Source organism: Phodopus roborovskii, unplaced genomic scaffold (genome assembly GCF_943737965.1).
Source record: "Phodopus roborovskii unplaced genomic scaffold, PHOROB, whole genome shotgun sequence".
Classification (NCBI taxonomy): domain Eukaryota; kingdom Metazoa; phylum Chordata; class Mammalia; order Rodentia; family Cricetidae; genus Phodopus; species Phodopus roborovskii.
The window spans coordinates 4648531-4666974 of NW_026125554.1; the positions used below are offsets into that span (position 1 = coordinate 4648531).

The 18444-nt window shown below is 50.8% G+C and overlaps 2 protein-coding genes across 2 annotated transcripts; both read left to right on the plus strand.

Annotated features, from left to right (window-relative positions):
- Nucleotides 1-4867: 4867 nt before the first annotated feature.
- On the plus strand, nucleotides 4868-8360 carry Ebi3 (Epstein-Barr virus induced 3). Its single transcript, XM_051177562.1, has 5 exons — nucleotides 4868-5082; nucleotides 5596-5719; nucleotides 5945-6123; nucleotides 7650-7804; nucleotides 8021-8360. The coding sequence occupies exons 1-5, from the start codon at nucleotides 5016-5018 to the stop codon at nucleotides 8174-8176; spliced, it is 681 nt and encodes a 226-aa protein (XP_051033519.1). The 5' UTR covers nucleotides 4868-5015; the 3' UTR covers nucleotides 8177-8360.
- A 1831-nt stretch (nucleotides 8361-10191) lies between these two features.
- Yju2 (YJU2 splicing factor homolog) lies at nucleotides 10192-18444 on the plus strand. Its single transcript, XM_051177554.1, has 8 exons — nucleotides 10192-10315; nucleotides 11937-12037; nucleotides 13061-13205; nucleotides 14178-14312; nucleotides 14448-14629; nucleotides 15159-15279; nucleotides 16835-16961; nucleotides 17738-18444. The coding sequence occupies exons 1-8, from the start codon at nucleotides 10292-10294 to the stop codon at nucleotides 17842-17844; spliced, it is 942 nt and encodes a 313-aa protein (XP_051033511.1). The 5' UTR covers nucleotides 10192-10291; the 3' UTR covers nucleotides 17845-18444.

An 18444-nucleotide genomic window follows, 5' to 3' on the forward strand; every position in this document is an offset into this window, starting at 1 on the left:
AATTCCTTCAAGACAGTGGCTCAAATACCAGAACAGACTTTGCCAAGTCTGCCCTTAGGCCAACACACAAAACTAGCATTTCCCAGGGTGCTTTTATCAGAGACTCAGAAAAGGTATTAGACTGGATCCAACACCCAAAAGGCCCACCTCCAACCTAAACAAACAAAAACACACACATGAAATGGAAAATTACTTTTGTGGAGGAGTTTTATCCTGTGTGCTTCTTGCAGACAGGTTTTCCACTAAAGTTTGTTGGGTTTTCGTTTGTTTTGGTTTTTGAAGACAGGATTTCTAAATTTAGTCCTTGCTATCCTGGAACTCACTTTGTAGACCAGGTTGGTCCTGAACTCAGAGATCCACCTGCCTCTGCCTTCCAAGAGCTGAGATTAAAAGTGTGCGCCACTACTGCTCGGCCCACTGAGGATTCTTTCAAGCCATGCTAACGCTGGACTGGCATGTGCAGTCAGCATCTGTAAGGATGACATCTCCCATCAAGCATCACTGTATGATTTCTGGCTCTTCATTTCTACCTGGACACGGGAAATAGCAGGTGGAGTCATGTGCTGATGACGATTACAGAGTGGCTGGATGTGGGGGCACAGAGGTGTGTGGCAGGCTTTCTTTCGGGACACCAACCAGCTCCCAAATCATGACATGGAGACAGTAGTTATGAATGCTCTGCCTTATCTTATGCTTGTCTACTGGCTCTTATAACTTAATTTAACCTGGGGGGGGGCACCTTTCATTCTGTATGTCCTTCTTTCACTGCTTCTTCGGTGTCTGGCTGGCTGGGGTGCAGCACAATTAGTAAAAACCCAAAGACAGATATTGGAGTTCAAGCTGAAGATCAGAAAAGCAAAGCAAACAGCCATTTAGAGTTCTTACTCTATCAAGGCTGGGCAATCCTGTGTCAGCACGACTGATAAATGAGTGCTGCATGAGACCCTGAGCTCATACCTCTCTAGTGCGGGATTAAAGGCATGTACCACTAATGCCGTGCCTCTACGGCTGTGGCTATCTTTGCAGTCAGATCCTCAGACAAGCTTTATTAGTTCATAAACAATATGATGGCTGGCTGGCTGCCCCTGGGTATTCCCCTCTCTTTCTTCCCCAATGCTTCTCTCTCTGGTTCTCTCAACTCTGCCTGTGTCCCAATTCACTGCAGGGACAAGGACATGCAGCTCATTTTCAGCCAGATCCTGCAAATGCAGCATTTGCAGGCTCAGGGTGGCTGAGGACAGAGCTCAACTGTTCAGTCTCCATCCTACACTTCTGAAAGTTGAAGCCTTAGGGACAACCTCCAGGGTAATGAATGGGAGTCATCAGGCAACTGGCAGCCCAGCTTGGGAACTTACTGTTGTAGCTAGGGTTTCTATTGCTGCAACAAAACACCATGACCAAAAAGCAATCTGGGGAGAAAAGAGTTTATTTGGTTTATACTTCCAGATCATACTCCATCATTGGAGGAAGTCAGGATAGGGACTCACACAGGGCAGGAACCCAGAGGCTGGGTCATGGAGGGAGCTGCTTATTCCCCATGGCTTGCTCAACCTGCTTTCTTATAGAACCCTGGAACCACAAGCCCAAGCATGGCACCATTCACAATGGGCTGGACACTCCCCCACTGATCACTAATTGAGAAATGTCTGGATCTCATGGAGGCATTTCCTCACCTGAGGCTCCTTCCTCTCTGGTGACTCTAGCTTATGTCAAGTTGACATACAAAGCCAGCCAGTACAACTAACCCCTTGTCAACTTGCCACACAAACACATCACTATTAATCCACAACCTTTCCTTTCTTATTTATCCCAAAATCTCATAGTAAAAACTTAAATAACTTTAAAAGTTCCACAATCTTTACAAGTTTAAACACAATAAAGTCTCTTTAAATTGGCCAATCTCTTTTAAAATTCAAAGTCTCTCAACTGTGGGCTTTAGTAAAATACTTCCTTACTTTGAGAAGGAATATCAGGGCACAGTCACAATCAAATAAAAACAATACCAAATTTCAACCATCCAATATCTGGGATCCACTCACGATCTTCTGGACTCCTCCAAGGGCTTGGGTCATTTCTCCAGCTCTACAGCACACACAACTTGTCTTCTGGGATCTGCCTGGCTCTACTCCACTGCTCTTACTGTTCTTGGCAGGTATCCCACGGTACTGGCATCTCCAAAATGCTGGTCTTCTGCCCTAGCTGGGCTGCACTTTCACCAACAACCTATCATAACCCCTCCCATGGTGCCAACTCTCAAATCCTTTGCATGACCCCTTCATCCTGGGCCTTCAACTATTTTTGAGGCTGTACCTTCACCAGTGGCCTCTCCTAGCCTCTCACAGTGCCAAGCCCCAACTGCTCTCCATGACCCCTTCATGCCTTCAAAACAAGCACCACCTGGGTGACTCTCACACATTGCCAATTTCTGCTGCCAGCACCAGGTACAACCTTGGCCACCTTTGGAGCACAGCTTTCCAGTGCACTCAGGAAGCTTTTCCCAGATGAGTTCACCTCACTGATGCTGGTCTCTTCTTAATCATTTCTAATTTCTTAGCTCCAGCTGGTCAGCATCAAGTATCCCAGCAAAACAAAGCTTCACTTTAGTAGTTCTGGTCACTTATTAATCACAGATAATTCTTCAGCACCAGCTAACCAGAACCACAGGATCTTAACTCAAAATAACAGATGCCCCAATAGAGTCTTTACTATTCCCTCTGAAACTACACAAGCCATCCTCTGTACTGCTCTCAACATTTTTTTTAAAGATATATGTATTTATTATGTATACAGTGTTCTGCTTGTACACCAGAAGAGGGCACAAGATCTCATTAGAGATGGTTGTTAGTCACCATATGGTTGCTGGGAATTGAACTCAGAACCTCTGGAAGAGCAGCCAGTGCTCTTAACCTCTAAGCCATCTCTCTAGCCTGCTCTCAACATTCTCATCTCCCAAGCTCCCACAGAACATTCCAAAGTCCTTGCACAATCCTCTCCAAAACATGGTTAAGTTTGTCACAGCAATACGCCACAATCCTGGTACTAACTTGTCTTAGTTAGGGTTTCTATTGCTGCAACAAGACGCCATGGCCAAAAAGCAATTTGGGGAGGAAGGGATTTGTTTGGCTTACACTTCCAGATCTTAGTCCACCATTGAAGGAAGTCAGGACAGGATCTCAAGCAGGAAAGAATCCTGGAGGCAGGAGCTGATGCACAGGACATGGAGGGGTGCTGCTTACTAGCTTGCTCCTCATTGCTTGCTTGCTCAGCCTGCTTTCTTATAGAACCCAGGACCACCAGCCCAGGGATGGCACTACCTACCATGAACTGAACCCTCCCCCACTGATCACTAATTGAGAAAATGCCTTAGAGCTGGATCTCATGGAGTTATTATTTCCTCAACTGAGGCTCCTTCCTCTCGGATGACTCTAGCTTGTGTCACGTTGACACACAACCAACCAGTACACTTACCAATGATGCCCATTTGATCCCATCACACAATGGCTCCTTACACTCTGGGCCTCTGGTTCCCATCACTCTCCAAAGGCTGGCATGTTACAACTTCTGATATGCCACCTACATCACAACCATCCACCCAGGAGTACAAGCTCACCGTGAGAGGAAAACATAACCAGTGTGGAACACAGAGTGAGGTCAGGGGTGAGGCTCAGAGGCAGTTTGAGCTTCTGGACCCAAACCTTAGTTATGGCAACAAACAAGAGTGCAATGCACTATTTAAAGAAACCAGGAGATTGAGTTGTGACTCAGGGGTAAAGACCCTACCTAGAAAATCCCAGTGAAGGGCTGAGAGTTGGCATGGTGTCCTTGAGGCTCTGGGCTCTGTCCCCACCAGTTTTTTGTTTGTTTGTTTGTTTGTTTGTTTGTTTGTTTTTCAAGACAGGGTTTCTCTGTGGCTTTGGAGCCTGTCCTGGAACTAGCTCTTGTAGACCAGGCTGGTCTCAAACTCACAGAGAACCACCTGCCTCTGCCCCCCACCCTGAGTGCTGGGACTAAAGGTGTGCACCACCAATGTCCCGCCCCACCAGCATTTTTTAAAAAAGTGAATAAATAAGCCCAGGCTGGATTCTCTTGTTCTTTATCTTTTCAATACTTTGTCCATCTTGGCATTTTTTATTTTGTTTTGGTGTGTGTGTGTGTGAATTGAATTCAGGGCCCTATGTCCTAATCTTCTATGCTTTTCTTTTTTCTTTTTTTCATTTTGAGGTGGAGGTTTCCCTGTGTACCTCAAGCTGGAGCGAAAGTCACAGATAGCCGTCTCAGCCTCCCATGTATTGAGATGATGGGTGGCAATAGTCATGCCTGAATTTCCATTTTTCTTCATCACTTCCTGGCAGGGCCCCTGCTCCTGTCTCTCCCCATTTCTGGGCAAACCCCCCCAAATCCCCAGAAAACTCTAGGCTCTCTTGATCCTGAAGGGAGGGGTGTGGCCTGGAGTTCCCAGGGACTCCAGCCTGTCCTGGGGGTTTCCTTGGGTGTTCTGAGTAGCTGTGCTGCACAGTTCAGTGTCCCTGGGCCTGGGGACTATCTGGGGGTGGCAACTGCTCCCTGTTGTCTGGGGCCTGATATCGTTTTGGGGAGATGTGGGTGGTAACAGGGCTACCACTCTGCACTGGGACCAGCCTCTGGGCCAATGGCCCCTGTCTCTCTGTCTCTCTCTCCCTGTTTCTCAGTCTCTGTGTCTCTGTCTCTGTCTCTCTCTCTCTCTTCCCTCCTCCCCCCCCCCAGCATATCTGCCCTCTGCTTCATCCACCATCCTGGGGCTTCCCCATCAGCCGGAAGTAAGGTCACTCAGTGACTTCTCCCTTTTGGGGCCCTCCCCCTGCTCCCACTTCAAGGCCTTTGACACTCACACACAGGCAGCTGGTGACAGAGTCAGGGTTCCCGCTCCTGCCCCACACACTGGGCGACTGAGCCACACAGGGCAGGTCCTCATCCAGGACCTGGCTCCCTTTGCCCTTTCTCCAAGTCCCTCAACTCAAGAGAACAGAGGCACAGGCATGTCCCCGCGGCTCCTCCTGTCACTGGCTCTCTGGGCTAGCTGCTCCTCTGGCAATGCAAGGACAGGTAGGTGGACACATTGGGGATTGGGGTGCCTGGGCCAAGGGACCAGCCCTTCACTTTCAGTCTTATGTCATATCTGGAGTCGGGTGGGACCTGTTCCCATTCCGATAAACGGATGGGGAAAACTGAGGCACAGAGAGGCAAAGCCTCATTTATCCAAAGCAGGGGTACCCTTGAACTTAGAGGTTTGTGGAGATAAGCAGTTGACTCTCAGCAACCACGAAGTTTCACCTTTGTGACTCAGCTGTAGGAGATGCTGGATGGGATGGTGAACACCTGTCGTGCTATACTCAGGAGGCTGAGGCAGGAAACTTAGGAGTTCAAGACCAGCCTAGGCTACATAAGACCAAAAAAGGAAAGGAAAAAAAGAGGGGGTGGTAAAAAAAAAAAAAAAAAAAAAAGTTTTCTCATCTAGAAAATGGACTCAGTTGAGGCCCTGGGGGTTTGTAGCAGATTTGGTAGCTCATGTTTCTGTGCATAACAGAAAGCTCACCGCCCTTGTTTCTCCGGCCCTAGCTGCTCTGAGCCAGCCCAGGGTACGATGCCGTGCCTCTAGGTACCCTATGGCTGTGGACTGCTCCTGGACGCCATTGCGGGCTCCCAACTCCACCAGAGCCACATCCTTCATCGCCACTTACAGGTCAGAGAATAAATAGAGGGGCCAGGACGACACACGGGGAACCAACAGATTCCAGTGTCCCACTCCACTCCGGGATCTGAGACAGCCTGTGTGGGGTGTGGATAATGCAGGGAGTTCTTCAGAATCCACACTCCCTCTGAGCGTGTCTGGGTCTCACAGTCTGTTGTGGCTGAGCTGGGGCTGCGCGGACACCCTTTGCAACCCCCCACGATGCTTTCTACGCAGGGTTGGTGTGACCGCCCAGCAGCCAAGTCTGCCCTGCCTACAGCCGACCCCGCAGGCCACACAGTGCACTATCCCTGACGTGCACCTGTTCTCCACGGTGCCCTATGTGTTGAATGTCACTGAGGTGCATCCCAGCGGCGCCAGCAGCAGCCTCCTGGCCTTTGTGGCTGAGCGGATCAGTGAGTATCTGTCCTCCCCGCCCCTTGCAGTCCCTGCCTTTCACCACAGGCCACCCCCACCCAAGCCTCCCTCCTCTCTACTCCAGCCTCACTCATCTCCTATCACTTCCCCAACACCCCAGACTCCACCCTGCCGGCAGCATTTGTGTGGCTTAATTCCTTAGCCTTCTTAGGTCACTGCTTGGGCATCAGCCCCTCGGTGAGCCCTCCCCCCCCCCAAAGTATATTATTAAACAAGTGAAAGTTGAGGTTAAGGGAGAACAAAAGCTGGGGTTGGTGTACACACAGGGCTTTAATCCCAGAGGCAGGCAGATCTCTGGGAGTTCAAAGCCAGCCTGGTTTACAGAGCAAGTTCGAGGTAAGTCCAGTTCAAGAACCACAAGACTGTCACTAGCAGAAAAGAAAGAAGGGGGAAGAAGGAAGGAAGGAAGGAAGGAAGGAAGGAAGGAAGGAAGGAAGGAAGGAAAGGCAGGTGAAGGGGTGAAGGTCAGTGAAAGGCTACACTGCCCTCAAAGGGTTAAACATGGATCTCCCCCAGGATCTGACAACTCCAGTCCCAAGTATCTGCGCAACAAAAATAAAAATGTTCATCCCTGCAAATCCTTGGCAATCTTACTCACAGCATCCAGAAGGGGGCAGCTCATGCCACCTGTCCTTCCATGAATGGACACAGTGTCTGTCTTATACAGTGCAACACCACTCAGCCTGAAGAATGAGGCTCTAGCGCCAACTACAGTGCGGGGGACCTTGATGACACAGTGCAACCCAGACACAAACCATACCTCAAGGACTCCAGGACAGGGGCATCCAGAGTCAAAAGGAGATCTGTGGATGCTGAGGGCTGGGGACAGGGAGGGAGATGACTCATGGGTGTAGAGTTTGTTTTAACATAAAGCAGTTCTAGAGGCAGGCAGAGAAATGGTAACACTCTCTGACCACGAACCTATGTCCTCCGGCAGTCTTGTGCTTTCAGAATGGTGTCCCGGAAAAGCCCGTCAGCCCACTCAGGATTTGCACTCTGAAATTGTTTCTTTGTCATGACTTCTGCCAGCAGTGATCATGGCTAATCACCAAAGGCTTGCCCCTTCAGCAGATGGGTGAATGAATGGGTGAATGAATGAATGATACGGTGAATGAGTAAGAGCAGAACGAGTGAGGAAATGAATACCTGAATGACTTAATGGTGCAATAAAAGCATGAATAAGTGTACAAATGGATAAGTGAAGAAACTAATAGGTTCAATGAATGAATGACAGCGACCTAGTTAATGAATCAGTGACTAGATCTGCACATGAACCAAACAATAAATAAATGTGAGTGAGCAGGAGACAAAAGCAAATTAAGGAATTAGTGAATGAACAAGTGGAGGAATGAACTGATGGTATGAATGAATGAGTAAATAGCAGCAAATGCATGAATAGGTGTCTGAAGGCGAGAGCGAATGTATGATTGAATGAAGGAGAGAATCAGTGCCTAATGGATGAACCAGCATAGTCGCTCCTGACCCCGCCCCCTGCTTCCTGCAGTCAAGCCCGACCCCCCAGAAAGTGTACGCCTGCGAGCAGCGGGGCAGCAGCTGCAGGTGCTCTGGCATCCCCCTGCCTCCTGGCCCTTCCCGGACATCTTCTCTCTCAAGTACCGTGTCCGCTATCGGCGCCACGGAGCTGCTCACTTCCGCCAGGTGAGAAGGGGCTGGGAGAGGGTGAGACGGGATTCCCCCGGCATCCTCTAGTCTCCACCTCCCGCCTCTCTGTGGGAGCGCTGAGATCACGTAAACTGCAGCTGGTTTACCTGAGTGCTGGGGTTTCGAACTCACAGCAAGCGCTTTACCCCTCAGGCGAGCTCCCCGGCTCCCGGTACATCCTGATCCTTCCCAACGCCTCCTCTCTTCTGGCAGGTGGGACCCATTGAAGCCACGACTTTCACCCTCAGGACCACGAAGCCCCACGCCAAGTACTGCATCCAGGTGTCAGCCCAGGACCTCACGGACTATGGAAAACCAAGTGACTGGAGCCTCCCTGGGCAAGCAGAGAGGCCGCCCCAGAAGCTCTGAAGAGGGACTAGAATCTTGATAGCTGACCCTCATGTGCTGGGATGCTTGGCAGAGTTGGGCAATTGACTTGACCTCTCCAGACATCAATTTCCAAACCTGTGGGGATATTATTTCTCCTTCCATCAGTGCTGGGATTTGTGAACTGTAAATGTGATTAGAAACTTTTAATAAATAATTATTTTTAGTCTGGCAGTGGTAGTGCACGCCTTTAATCCCAGCACTTGGGAGGCAAAGGCAGGCGGATCTCTATGAGTTCGAGGCCAGCCTGGTCTACAGAGTAAGTTCTAGCACAGCCAGGGCTACACAGAGAAACCCTGTCTTGAAAAACCAAAACCAAAACAAAGTTATTATCATTATGGGGGGCGGGGCCATTCGGGCCAGGACTTCTTTGTTCTACCCCAAGCTGGCCTCAAACTCACAGACAACCTCCTATCTCAGCCTCCAGAGGACAGGGATTAAAGACGTACGCCAATTACCGCCCAACAATAATTATTAAAAAATGTCTATTTTCAAATTTTAAATATTTTAATTTCATTTTCAAATATGTGCGTGTAGGAGATGCTTGAGTGCCCACGGCGGCCAGTAGAGGGCGCCAGAGCACTGAAGCTGGTGTGACCGGTGCTCTGAAGCATTAAGCCACCTGTCCAGCCTCTTGTCCATCTTGTACCCTGAGTGAGCGACATTGTGGGTTGTCTGTGTTCGAGTGCCCACGATCCCCAAACAAGGCCTTTATGAGGAAAAGAAGTTGAAGTGGCTCAATGTTCAGGAGCCTGGGAGGAGCCAGCACAGTGCTAGCTTCCAGAAGGAATTCCACGTGGTACAATGCCTAAAAGTGGAAGGATTAGGAAGCTCACGGGTGAGAGAAAGGGCGGGGATAAAACAAGCAAGGTGTAAGGCCCAGGTTCCCCTGCAAAAAGAAAGAGGGAGAGGGGTTACCAGTAGGTGAATGTTGAGGGACACACACACACCATAGCACCTGTTTCCCCAGCTGAGAGACAAAAAGATGCAGTCCAGCCTCGTTGAAATGAGGACAGAGGGAAAGAATAGTGGGAAACTAAAAGCCAGCCTGGGAGACCCTGTCTCAAAAAAGAATAAGAGGAGTAGGGACGGGGGCTGACTCAGGGCTGGAGCCTCTGCCTAGGATCCCGAGGTAAGGGGCTGCGGTCAGCGCTCAATGGCAGGGGCTTGCCATAGTTTGTACGCACAAATAATAAATAAGCAAATGTAAAACCAGTCTATGCCTGGCTTGGTGGCACACACCTTTAATCCCAGCACTGGAATGGCAGAGGCACGTGGATCACTGAGATTTCAAGGACAAGCTGAACTATGTAGTGAGTTCCTGTCTCACAAAAGAGGAAAAAAAGGAAAAATACAAACCAACAACAACAAAGCGTAATGAAAACCAGGCAGGTCACTGATTTCCAGCTACTCAAGAGACTGCAGTATGACTGCTACAAGTTTAAGGTCAACCTGGGCCACAAATACCCTCTGGGCATTTTACAGAGATGCTGTCTCAAAAGGTTAGAGGGCTCAGTGGTAAGAGTGCCCGCCTGGCGTGTGCTGCAAAAACCCTGTGCTCAATCCCCAGCACCAGTAATGAAGGAACGAACGAACGAAGAAATAACAGAGCGGCGCAAGAATAACAGTGCAGCGCAAGGTGGCCACGTCTTTAATCACAGCATTCGAAAGGCACTCTGTGAGCTCGTAACCAGCCTGGGCTACATGGTGAATTCCAGGACAGCCAGGGCTACACGTGAGGCCCTGACTCAAAAACAAACAACATCAACAGAGCAGCGGTGCGGGACAAAAATCTTATTGACTCCCGATAGCTTTCTCTGCTTTTCCCAGCGTGGCTCACACTAACACTTGCAAACTTGAGGCTCCCGGAACCTTTATTTACTGCCACACTTACGGGCACTCAGGAAGGAAACGAAAGAGCACACGCGACTTTGATCGACAGAGATTACAGCCAATGAGAGTGTTAAAGCCTGTTAGCTACAGCCAGTAAGATGGCCGAGGAAGTGACGTCAAGAGAACGGCGGCACCTAGTCGGATAAATTCCGAGAGGACCAACGCGAACAGCTTCTTTGCTTGTGCGACGGGCAGGAAGCGAAGATGTCGGAACGGAAAGTTCTAAACGTAAGTGCTCAGAGTCTAGATGTTTCTGCCGAGAATGTGACGTCCGTGATCTCCGGGAGAGACTCGCTTCCTTCCAGTTATTTCCTTTGGAATTTCTCCCCAACTGGTTTCCGTGGGGCGGAGCTTCCCAAGTCTCTTGCCAATCACGTTTCTTAGGGGCGGTGTTAGTTTATGTTTCCCTTCCGGCTTAGAAGATAATCCTCACCAGGCGAGAGGAGCTTATGTCACTTCATCCGATTGGTTTTTCTAAAGGAAGCTATCCAATCGCTTTTTCCTGGGGGGGGGGGGGGGTTTGCTGTTGGTGGCCTCAGTTCGTCCCAGTTTTTGTGAAGCGAATATCAGATATCTCCTGGCCGCGTTTTCTACACCAGTTTGAGTGACTGGGATGCAAGGACTCAGTTCCGTCTCTTGAAAAACTTTCCTCTCCATTTCCTGGATTTTTTTGTGCTTTGTTTTTAGTCAGTGCCTCACTATATAGCCCAGAATGGCCTCAGGTTCAGACCCACCTGCCTGAGCCTCCCAACTGCTGGCTGGGTTAGAGTCATATACCCCTAAGATGGGCTATATTCAGTTTTTAAAGATTTGACTATTTTAAAAAAAAAAAAATGTTTATTATGTACACAGCATTCTGCCTGTATGTAGATCTACAGGCCAGAAGAGGGCACCAGATCCTATTATAGATGGTTGCTGGGCATTGAACTCAGGACCTCTGGAAGAGCAGCCAGTGCTCTTAATCTCTGAGCCATCTCTCTAGATTTACCTATTTTTATTTTATGTTTGCTTGCATTCGTCTGACTGCAAACTCAATTCTTCATCAGCCTGTGATGGTATGACAGGCATACATCACCATGCCAACATCCTCCTGAAATCTTGGCAAAGCTTTCATCAAGCAAGGGAGACTTCCCCTCCCTGTGGGTCTGGCTGCTAGCAGGTGTCCAAAGCAGAGCACCTCCTTGCTGGTGGTCCACAGTTTCTTTTTGGCTTTTTTGAAGGAAAGTTTGTCATTCTCCACCCCCCACTGTCTCACACACCCTCACTCCTCCACCCCTGCCTCACACTCCTAGGTGCTGGGATGGTGGGTGTGGGAATTAGCATGGTCTCTGTAATCCAAAGTGGCTATGTCTGTGTGTCTCACCCCAGCTCCCCAAGTACACAGAGAGGAGATTCACTGGCCAGATTTTACCCTGGGATGGTGTCCAGGAAGGAGCCTGTGTGGTTCCCTAGTCCAAGCTAGACCATCATCGACAATGCCTGGTTTATGTTGGGCTCCAGTTATCTCCTGAACATCTAGAGTCTTATAATGTACTGGGCAAAAGGAGTCCACCCCCACTGTGAATCCTGGGCCTCTAGAACTTTACCTAGAAGGTGTATCACAGCTTGGGAGCAGCATGCTCCCTGTGATTTGTCTGGGAGAACATTCTGGAAGCTTGTGCACTCCTCCTTGTCCCAACTTCTCATGGATACTTCAAGTATCCATGTCTAGAAAGGCATGAATAACATGAATCCTGGGCAGATCCCTGAAACTGGAGTATCTTGGGTCCTTTGGCATGGCTCTCAGATCCCCTTTCTGCCCATGTGGGACCTGAGTACAGGAAAACAGAAGCATCCCCTTCCCCTGCAGAAATACTACCCACCTGACTTTGATCCGTCGAAGATCCCGAAACTCAAGCTACCCAAGGACCGGCAGTATGTGGTTCGACTGATGGCCCCCTTCAACATGAGGTGAATCCCCAAGGGTGTGAGTCCAGGGCTGGAGTGTGTGGAGAAACAGCAAACAAGGATGAAATCCCCATCCTCGTAAAGTTCCCAGCCCCCATCAGAAGACCTCAGTGGACAGTCAGGCTTTTGGTCCCTCTAGTGGGCAGCACTTTCTCCTGTCCCAGGGTCTTTGCACCAGCTGTGGCCTCTGCCTGTGGTTCTCGAGTCAGTGGATGCTCCCCTCCTCACAGAGCCCAGCTCCCCCTCTCATCCTAGACAGGCTGCCAGCCTCCCCATTTGCACCTGCCTTGATAACTGTGAACACTTAGAAAGCATTTAGTTGGTGCTGGCTTACAGTAATAGAGGCTCAGTCCATTATCATGGTGGGGATTATAGAGGCTTACTCCATTATCATGGTGGGGAGCATGGCAGCAGGCATGGTGCTAGAGAAGTAGTAGGAAGCTACATCCTTCCACAGGCAGAGGGAGATGAGAAACGCTGGACCTGCCGTGGACCTTTGAGACCTCACAGTCCAACCCCAGTGACACATCTCCTCCAACAGGGCCACACCTCCTAATCCTTCCAAGTAGTATCACCTCCTGGTGACTAAGCCTTACAATGTCTAATGCTATAGAGGCCAGTCTTATTCAAACCACCACAATCCTCCAACAAGCAGTAGTCAGGTACCTGCCGTTGGTCCAGGACATGGCCCCAACCTCATGATGCTCACAGGCTAGTGTGGAGTGGGAATGGTGCCCATCCACTGGTAGTCACAGAAGGACACATGAGGCAGGGCAGCTGAACAGACAGGAAGTGTTAGAATCTCAGGCTGTGGGATATGCAGAACGAAGGCACTGAGGTAGGACCAAGCCAGCGTGGCAGGAAGGGAAGAGGTAGCACAGTGCAGGATCCTGCTGTCCTGTTTGGGGTCTCAGAAACCCCACACACCCAGGCAGGTTGGTCTTCCTGCCCCTGGAGGTACATATGCTGTGGTTGGGTGCTGGAGCAGAGTTCAGAGATGCTCACATGTCTGCCCTGGCTCTGCAGGTGTAAGACATGTGGAGAATACATCTACAAGGGGAAGAAGTTCAATGCACGAAAAGAAACAGTCCAGAATGAGGCTTACCTGGGCCTGCCTATCTTCCGCTTCTATATCAAGTGCACAAGATGCTTGGCTGAGATCACCTTCAAGGTAGGGGCTGAGGACACCCCACAAAGGTACAGAGGGAAGGTGCTTGCAACAAGACCCCCACACACCAAAAAGCCTGTCCACCCGCGTGTGTGCAGTGTGGGATGGGTGCATAGGTGATTGTTACAGGGCCAGGAACATCACTCTGGTGCTTTTGTTTGTTTAGTCAGTCTCCTATAGCGCAGGCTGGCCTCGAACTCCTGTGCAACCAGAGTGCCTCCACCTCTGGTGCTGGGATGAAAGGTGTGTTGCCACATATGTCTAAAAATCATGGTTTGCTTTTGTGTTTCTTGGGATAGAAGCCAGGGCTTCACAGGCCCCTGGCAAAAACTAGAGAATGCAGGAAAGGACCAGAGAAGGCGAATTCTCTTCTCAGGTCTGCACCAATAGAGATTATGGGTTTGGTTGGTTTTCACTGTAAGCTTTTTTTCTGTAAGTGAACAAAACATAAGCTTGAAGAAGTTACATTTTTATTTCAAATGTGTATCTCTGGAATGTCTCTGTGTGTGCCTGGTAATTTGAAAGCCACAAGGGGCGTTGGGTGCCCTGGGACTGGCATTACAGGTGGTCATGGGCCATCATGTGGGTGCTGGGACCTGAACCCTGGTCTTCTGCAAGAGCAGCCAGTGTTCTAATCCCTGGGCCATCCCCTCATACCCTATTTTTAGCAAAGTCCTCATTACCCCAGGCTAACCTCATTCATGTCATAGCTCCCTGCTTCCACCTCCTAGACGGACACACACACATGAAGTCAACTGTGTAGTTCATAAGCAAGCAGCTCTTCTGTGTAAGTCATAAGCAAGAAGATAAGGGTAGATGTGTGCACGGCCGGGAAGCCTGAAGGTGCAGGTGCAGAGGGCACAGATGGGAGGGGGCAAAGAAAAGAAACTGCAGAGGGAATGGAGAAATGCACACAGAGGTACAGTCCACTGCCTGGAGCTCTCACTGATTCTGTCCCCTCCCCTTTCCTCACAGACAGACCCAGAAAACACAGACTACACCATGGAGCATGGGGCCACACGAAACTTCCAGGCTGAGAAGCTCCTGGAGGAGGAGGAAAAGCGTGTGCAGAAGGAGCGTGAGGACGAGGAGCTGAACAACCCCATGAAGGTGAGCCTTAGGTGGCAGCGCCTTCACCCCTCCCTCTCGTGGAAGGCCCATGTTCCCCATCACCTGCTGATGAGCAGCCCCTTGGCCCATGCTCCCCTCCTCCACCCAGGCCCCTCACCCGTCCTGCACCCCCAGGTCCTAGAGAACCGAACGAAAGACTCAAAACTGGAAATGGAGGTGCTAGAAAACCTGCAGGAGCTGAAGGACCTGAACCAGCGGCAGGCACACGTGGACTTTGAGGCCATGCTGTTGCAGCACCGCCTGTCACAGGAGCAGCGGCGACAGCAGCAGGAGGAAGAAGACGAGCGGGAGACTGCGTGAGCAGCCCGGGTCTTTCTGGCTCTTCCCATGGCTGCCCGTCCCCTCATCTCAGAGCCCCTCCTGTCCTGTCCCCTCAGACTCTACTCAGGCACAGCTGCTCAGACCCTCAGGGTCCAGTGTCTTATGAGCATCACTGGCTTTTCGTTTGGTCCCACGGCTGTGCATTTGTTGTTTGAAACAGGGTCTCGTTTAGTTCAGGCTGGCCTCAAAATCACTAAGTAGCCAAGGATGGCCTTGAACTCATCCTTCATTGTCCACCTCCCCAGAGCTTGAGTGGTAGACATGTGCCTCTGCACCCAGCTTATATATACTTAATTATTTCTGTGGTGCTGGATATGGACCTAAAGCCTCATGTGTGCCAGCCAAATCCTTAGCCCCTGAGCCACTGCCTTAAAATTATTAGCTATTGCCCCCTGCTCCTGCTCCTCACCCTCTGAGAGCAGAAAGAGGCAGCAGCCCCTCCATGCTGCAGCAGAGACCCCTGGGGACCATCCCTGCAGTGGGTCCTCACTGTCCACCTTCTAGGGCCTTGCTGGAGGAGGCTCGTCACCGCAGGCTTCTGGAGGATTCCGACTCAGAAGAAGAAGCGCCGCCTTCCCGACCACGGGCAGCTTCAAGACCCAATCCCACAGCCATCCTGGATGAGGTGAGCAGGCCCAGAGTGTGGAATGTGGGTGCCCAGGCTGAGGGGCCATGGGCAGCAGGACTGTTCATAACAGGACAGACAGCCCAGTGTGGCTTCAGCACTCTGCTTCCTGCTTCTGAACCTCAGGGAGGGAGTAGCCAGGGAAAAGTCCACCAAGGGTAGGGAGAAACTCAGGGTGCCTGCCCCATGAGCCCAGTGCTTGTTAAAAGCCAGATACACTGGTCGTGGTGACATGCACCTTTAATCCCAGCACTTGGGAAGAGAAGCAGGTAGATCTGTGCTGTTTGAGGTCAGCCTGAGCTACATAGCAAGAGCCTGTCAAGGCGGTGGTGGTGCATACCTTTAGTTCCAGCACTTGGGAGGCAGTGGCAGGCAGATCTCTGTGAGTTCGAGACCAGCCTGGTCTACAAGAGCTAGTTCCAGGACAGCCTCCAAAGCCACAGAGAAACCCTGTCTCCAAAAAACAAAAAATAGAGCCAGATGCAGCCCAGCAGGCCGGGGACCCGGCACCAGGAAGGCAGAAGTGGGAGAGTCCTGGGTTGTGCTGAGTGGGATCTGCAAGTCACTGAGAGACATTACCTCAGAAACCGTGATGGTGTCAACTGATGAAGACAGATGTCAGCCTCCACACGTGGGCACAGTGAACAGCACAAAAGCTCAAGAACCAAGATCCAGTCCACAGGATATGAAAGATGAAGGGTATCCCTAAGTCCCGTCACGGTTCTGGGTGTGTCCAGAACTTTGCAACTGCTCAGGCCCCAGCTGTTGAAGGTCCTAGTGTCTTCTAGCCTCTTCTGGCTGGATCCAGATGTGAGTTGCCAGTGCACACACTCAGCTTTTAGGTCAGCAGACAGCCTCAGGCATGTGTGGCCTCTCCTCCCACCCTGGTTGAGATAGGGCCTCCTCTTATAACTGTGTAGACCAGGCCCACTGACTCCCAGGATTCTCTTGTCTCAAATTCCTATCTCCCATCAGTGCTCAGGTCCTCATTCTTCAGGCAGGTATATGCTAACCCACTGGGCACTCTTCCCAGGCCCCTGTGATCTTCCCATGTGGAACCCAGACTTGGTCTGATTCTGTTTGTTTTGTTTTTCTTTAAAGCAGGTTCACACTCCATAGCCCATTCTGACCTCAAACCCACAGTCCTCCTGCTTCAGCCTCCCATGAGCTGGGGTGACAGGCCTGCACATTATACCTCACTTCTTCACTCCCCAGAGCCCTGTAACAGTGGCATACAGCTGTCATATCAGCACATGGGGAACCCAAGGCCAGCATGGGCTGCAGGTTGGACATTTACAGTGTGCCAGGAGCTGTTGATGACACTAGGGAGATGGCAAAAAGAACAGTTGTGGGCCCTGGATATACTACAGTTTTTGAGACCATACATAGGGCAGGGACTTGAGATGGGTACCTCATCACAGGATGAGAAGTCCTCAGATGCCACCTTGGGAACCAGAGAGGAATTTAGAGCTATAGCAGACTTGATATGCAAACTGGCTCCACAGAGCCAGGTCAGGGAAGTGGGAAGGGCAACAGTTGTGCATGGTCCCCACAGGCGCCAAAGACCAAGAGGAAGGCAGAGGCAGTGGGCAGCAGGGCACACCTGGCTGGCTTGGTTATGCCAAAGAAGGCAAAGACGGAAGCCAACGGGGGCTCAGAGCAGGTCCGGATGCCCACCTCAGGTGAGTCCCCATCAGTAGCCCTGGGTGGCAACGGTGCCCATGGCACTGTCTAGAAGCTTCATAAGGTGGGTGAGGTGAGCCAGTGACCAGAGTGGGGCTAGGGCTCAGTGGGCAGAGGCTCACCCAGGGGTCCAGTCTGGGCTAAATGACTCTGTCTCAAACAAGGAGTCAGGCTGTGATGGCATACGCCCTTCATCTCTGGTTAGAGGCAACCCTGATCTACAGGTAGAGTTCCAGGATAGTCAGGGCTACACAGGGGAACCCTACCTCAAACAAAAAACAAACAAAAAAGAGACAAAAGGAGCAAAGGCCTGGAATCGAAGTTACATGATAGCTAAATTCGCATGTTACCAGCCATACAGTATCAAGGGACACCACATCACTGTGGTATGCTGCCTGTGTGACCTGCAGCTTCCGTAGTCTTTCTGTGGTTTGGATAATTCCACCATATTTAGATAAGGCTTAGTTGGGGTTGACACACCTTTGACACAGTTGTCACGGCCACTATTAGCATTTGTCAGAGGCAGATCCTAAAGCTCATCGAGGGTCACCTACTGCCTGAAGCCACACAGCAGGTCAGGTGTTGGAGGCCCTGTTACTCTCTTAGTCATGGAGGCACTTGGTCCTTGATACTGCCCCTGTGTCATGTGGACACTCAACTGCCTAGGTGGGCTCTCCCTGGCTCAGTGTAGGATTGAGGGAACCATGTCATAGGTCCTCCAACTTGGGCACACTCCTCTTCCTTGCATCCCTAAACCAACTTGCCCTCCTCACAGGTGACCCTGAGAGCAGGAAAGCAGCCAACCTTGCACCCCAGACACCTGGGGCCTCTTCCCTGAGCCAGTTGGGTGCATATGGGGACAGCGAGGACAGTGACAGCTGAGCCTCCATAGTGGCATCACAGACCCAAGAAGCCAGAAGAGGAGATGGGATCAAGGAAGGCACGCTCAGCAGACGCCTCGTGACCTTATCTGCCATGGGTCCAGGCAGGATGTGGAGAGGCAATGTCTTAGCACCAGGCCTCACTGAACAGACAGCCTGGTCCATTCTGCAGTCCCTGAGTTTGCCCAGCCCCTTCCTGCCACAGATTTGATCATGGGCAAGGGGCAGGGTCTCTGGGGACCATCTCCCAACAAGGCTGCACCCTCAACACAATACTGTATAAAAAAAGAAAATCACTCAATAACCATGTGGACCAGCTGGAGACCCCGCCCTCCTGTGTAACCAGAGTTAACATTCTCCTGGGGTTCCAGCCACACCCCCACCCTCAGCATTCATGATTCATTTGGAATTTGGCATTACGTTAGTCTGTGTTCTGGTACTGTAAGAAAACTGCTGAAGCTGAGTCTGTTGTTTAGAACACAGTGAGCCTGGTACTGAGGGTGCTGGTGGAGAGCAGGCACACATAGCCCAGGCTAGCCTCCATCTCCCCAGTGCTGAGATCAGAAACATGAACCACCACCAAGCTGATCTTAAGCCTGAA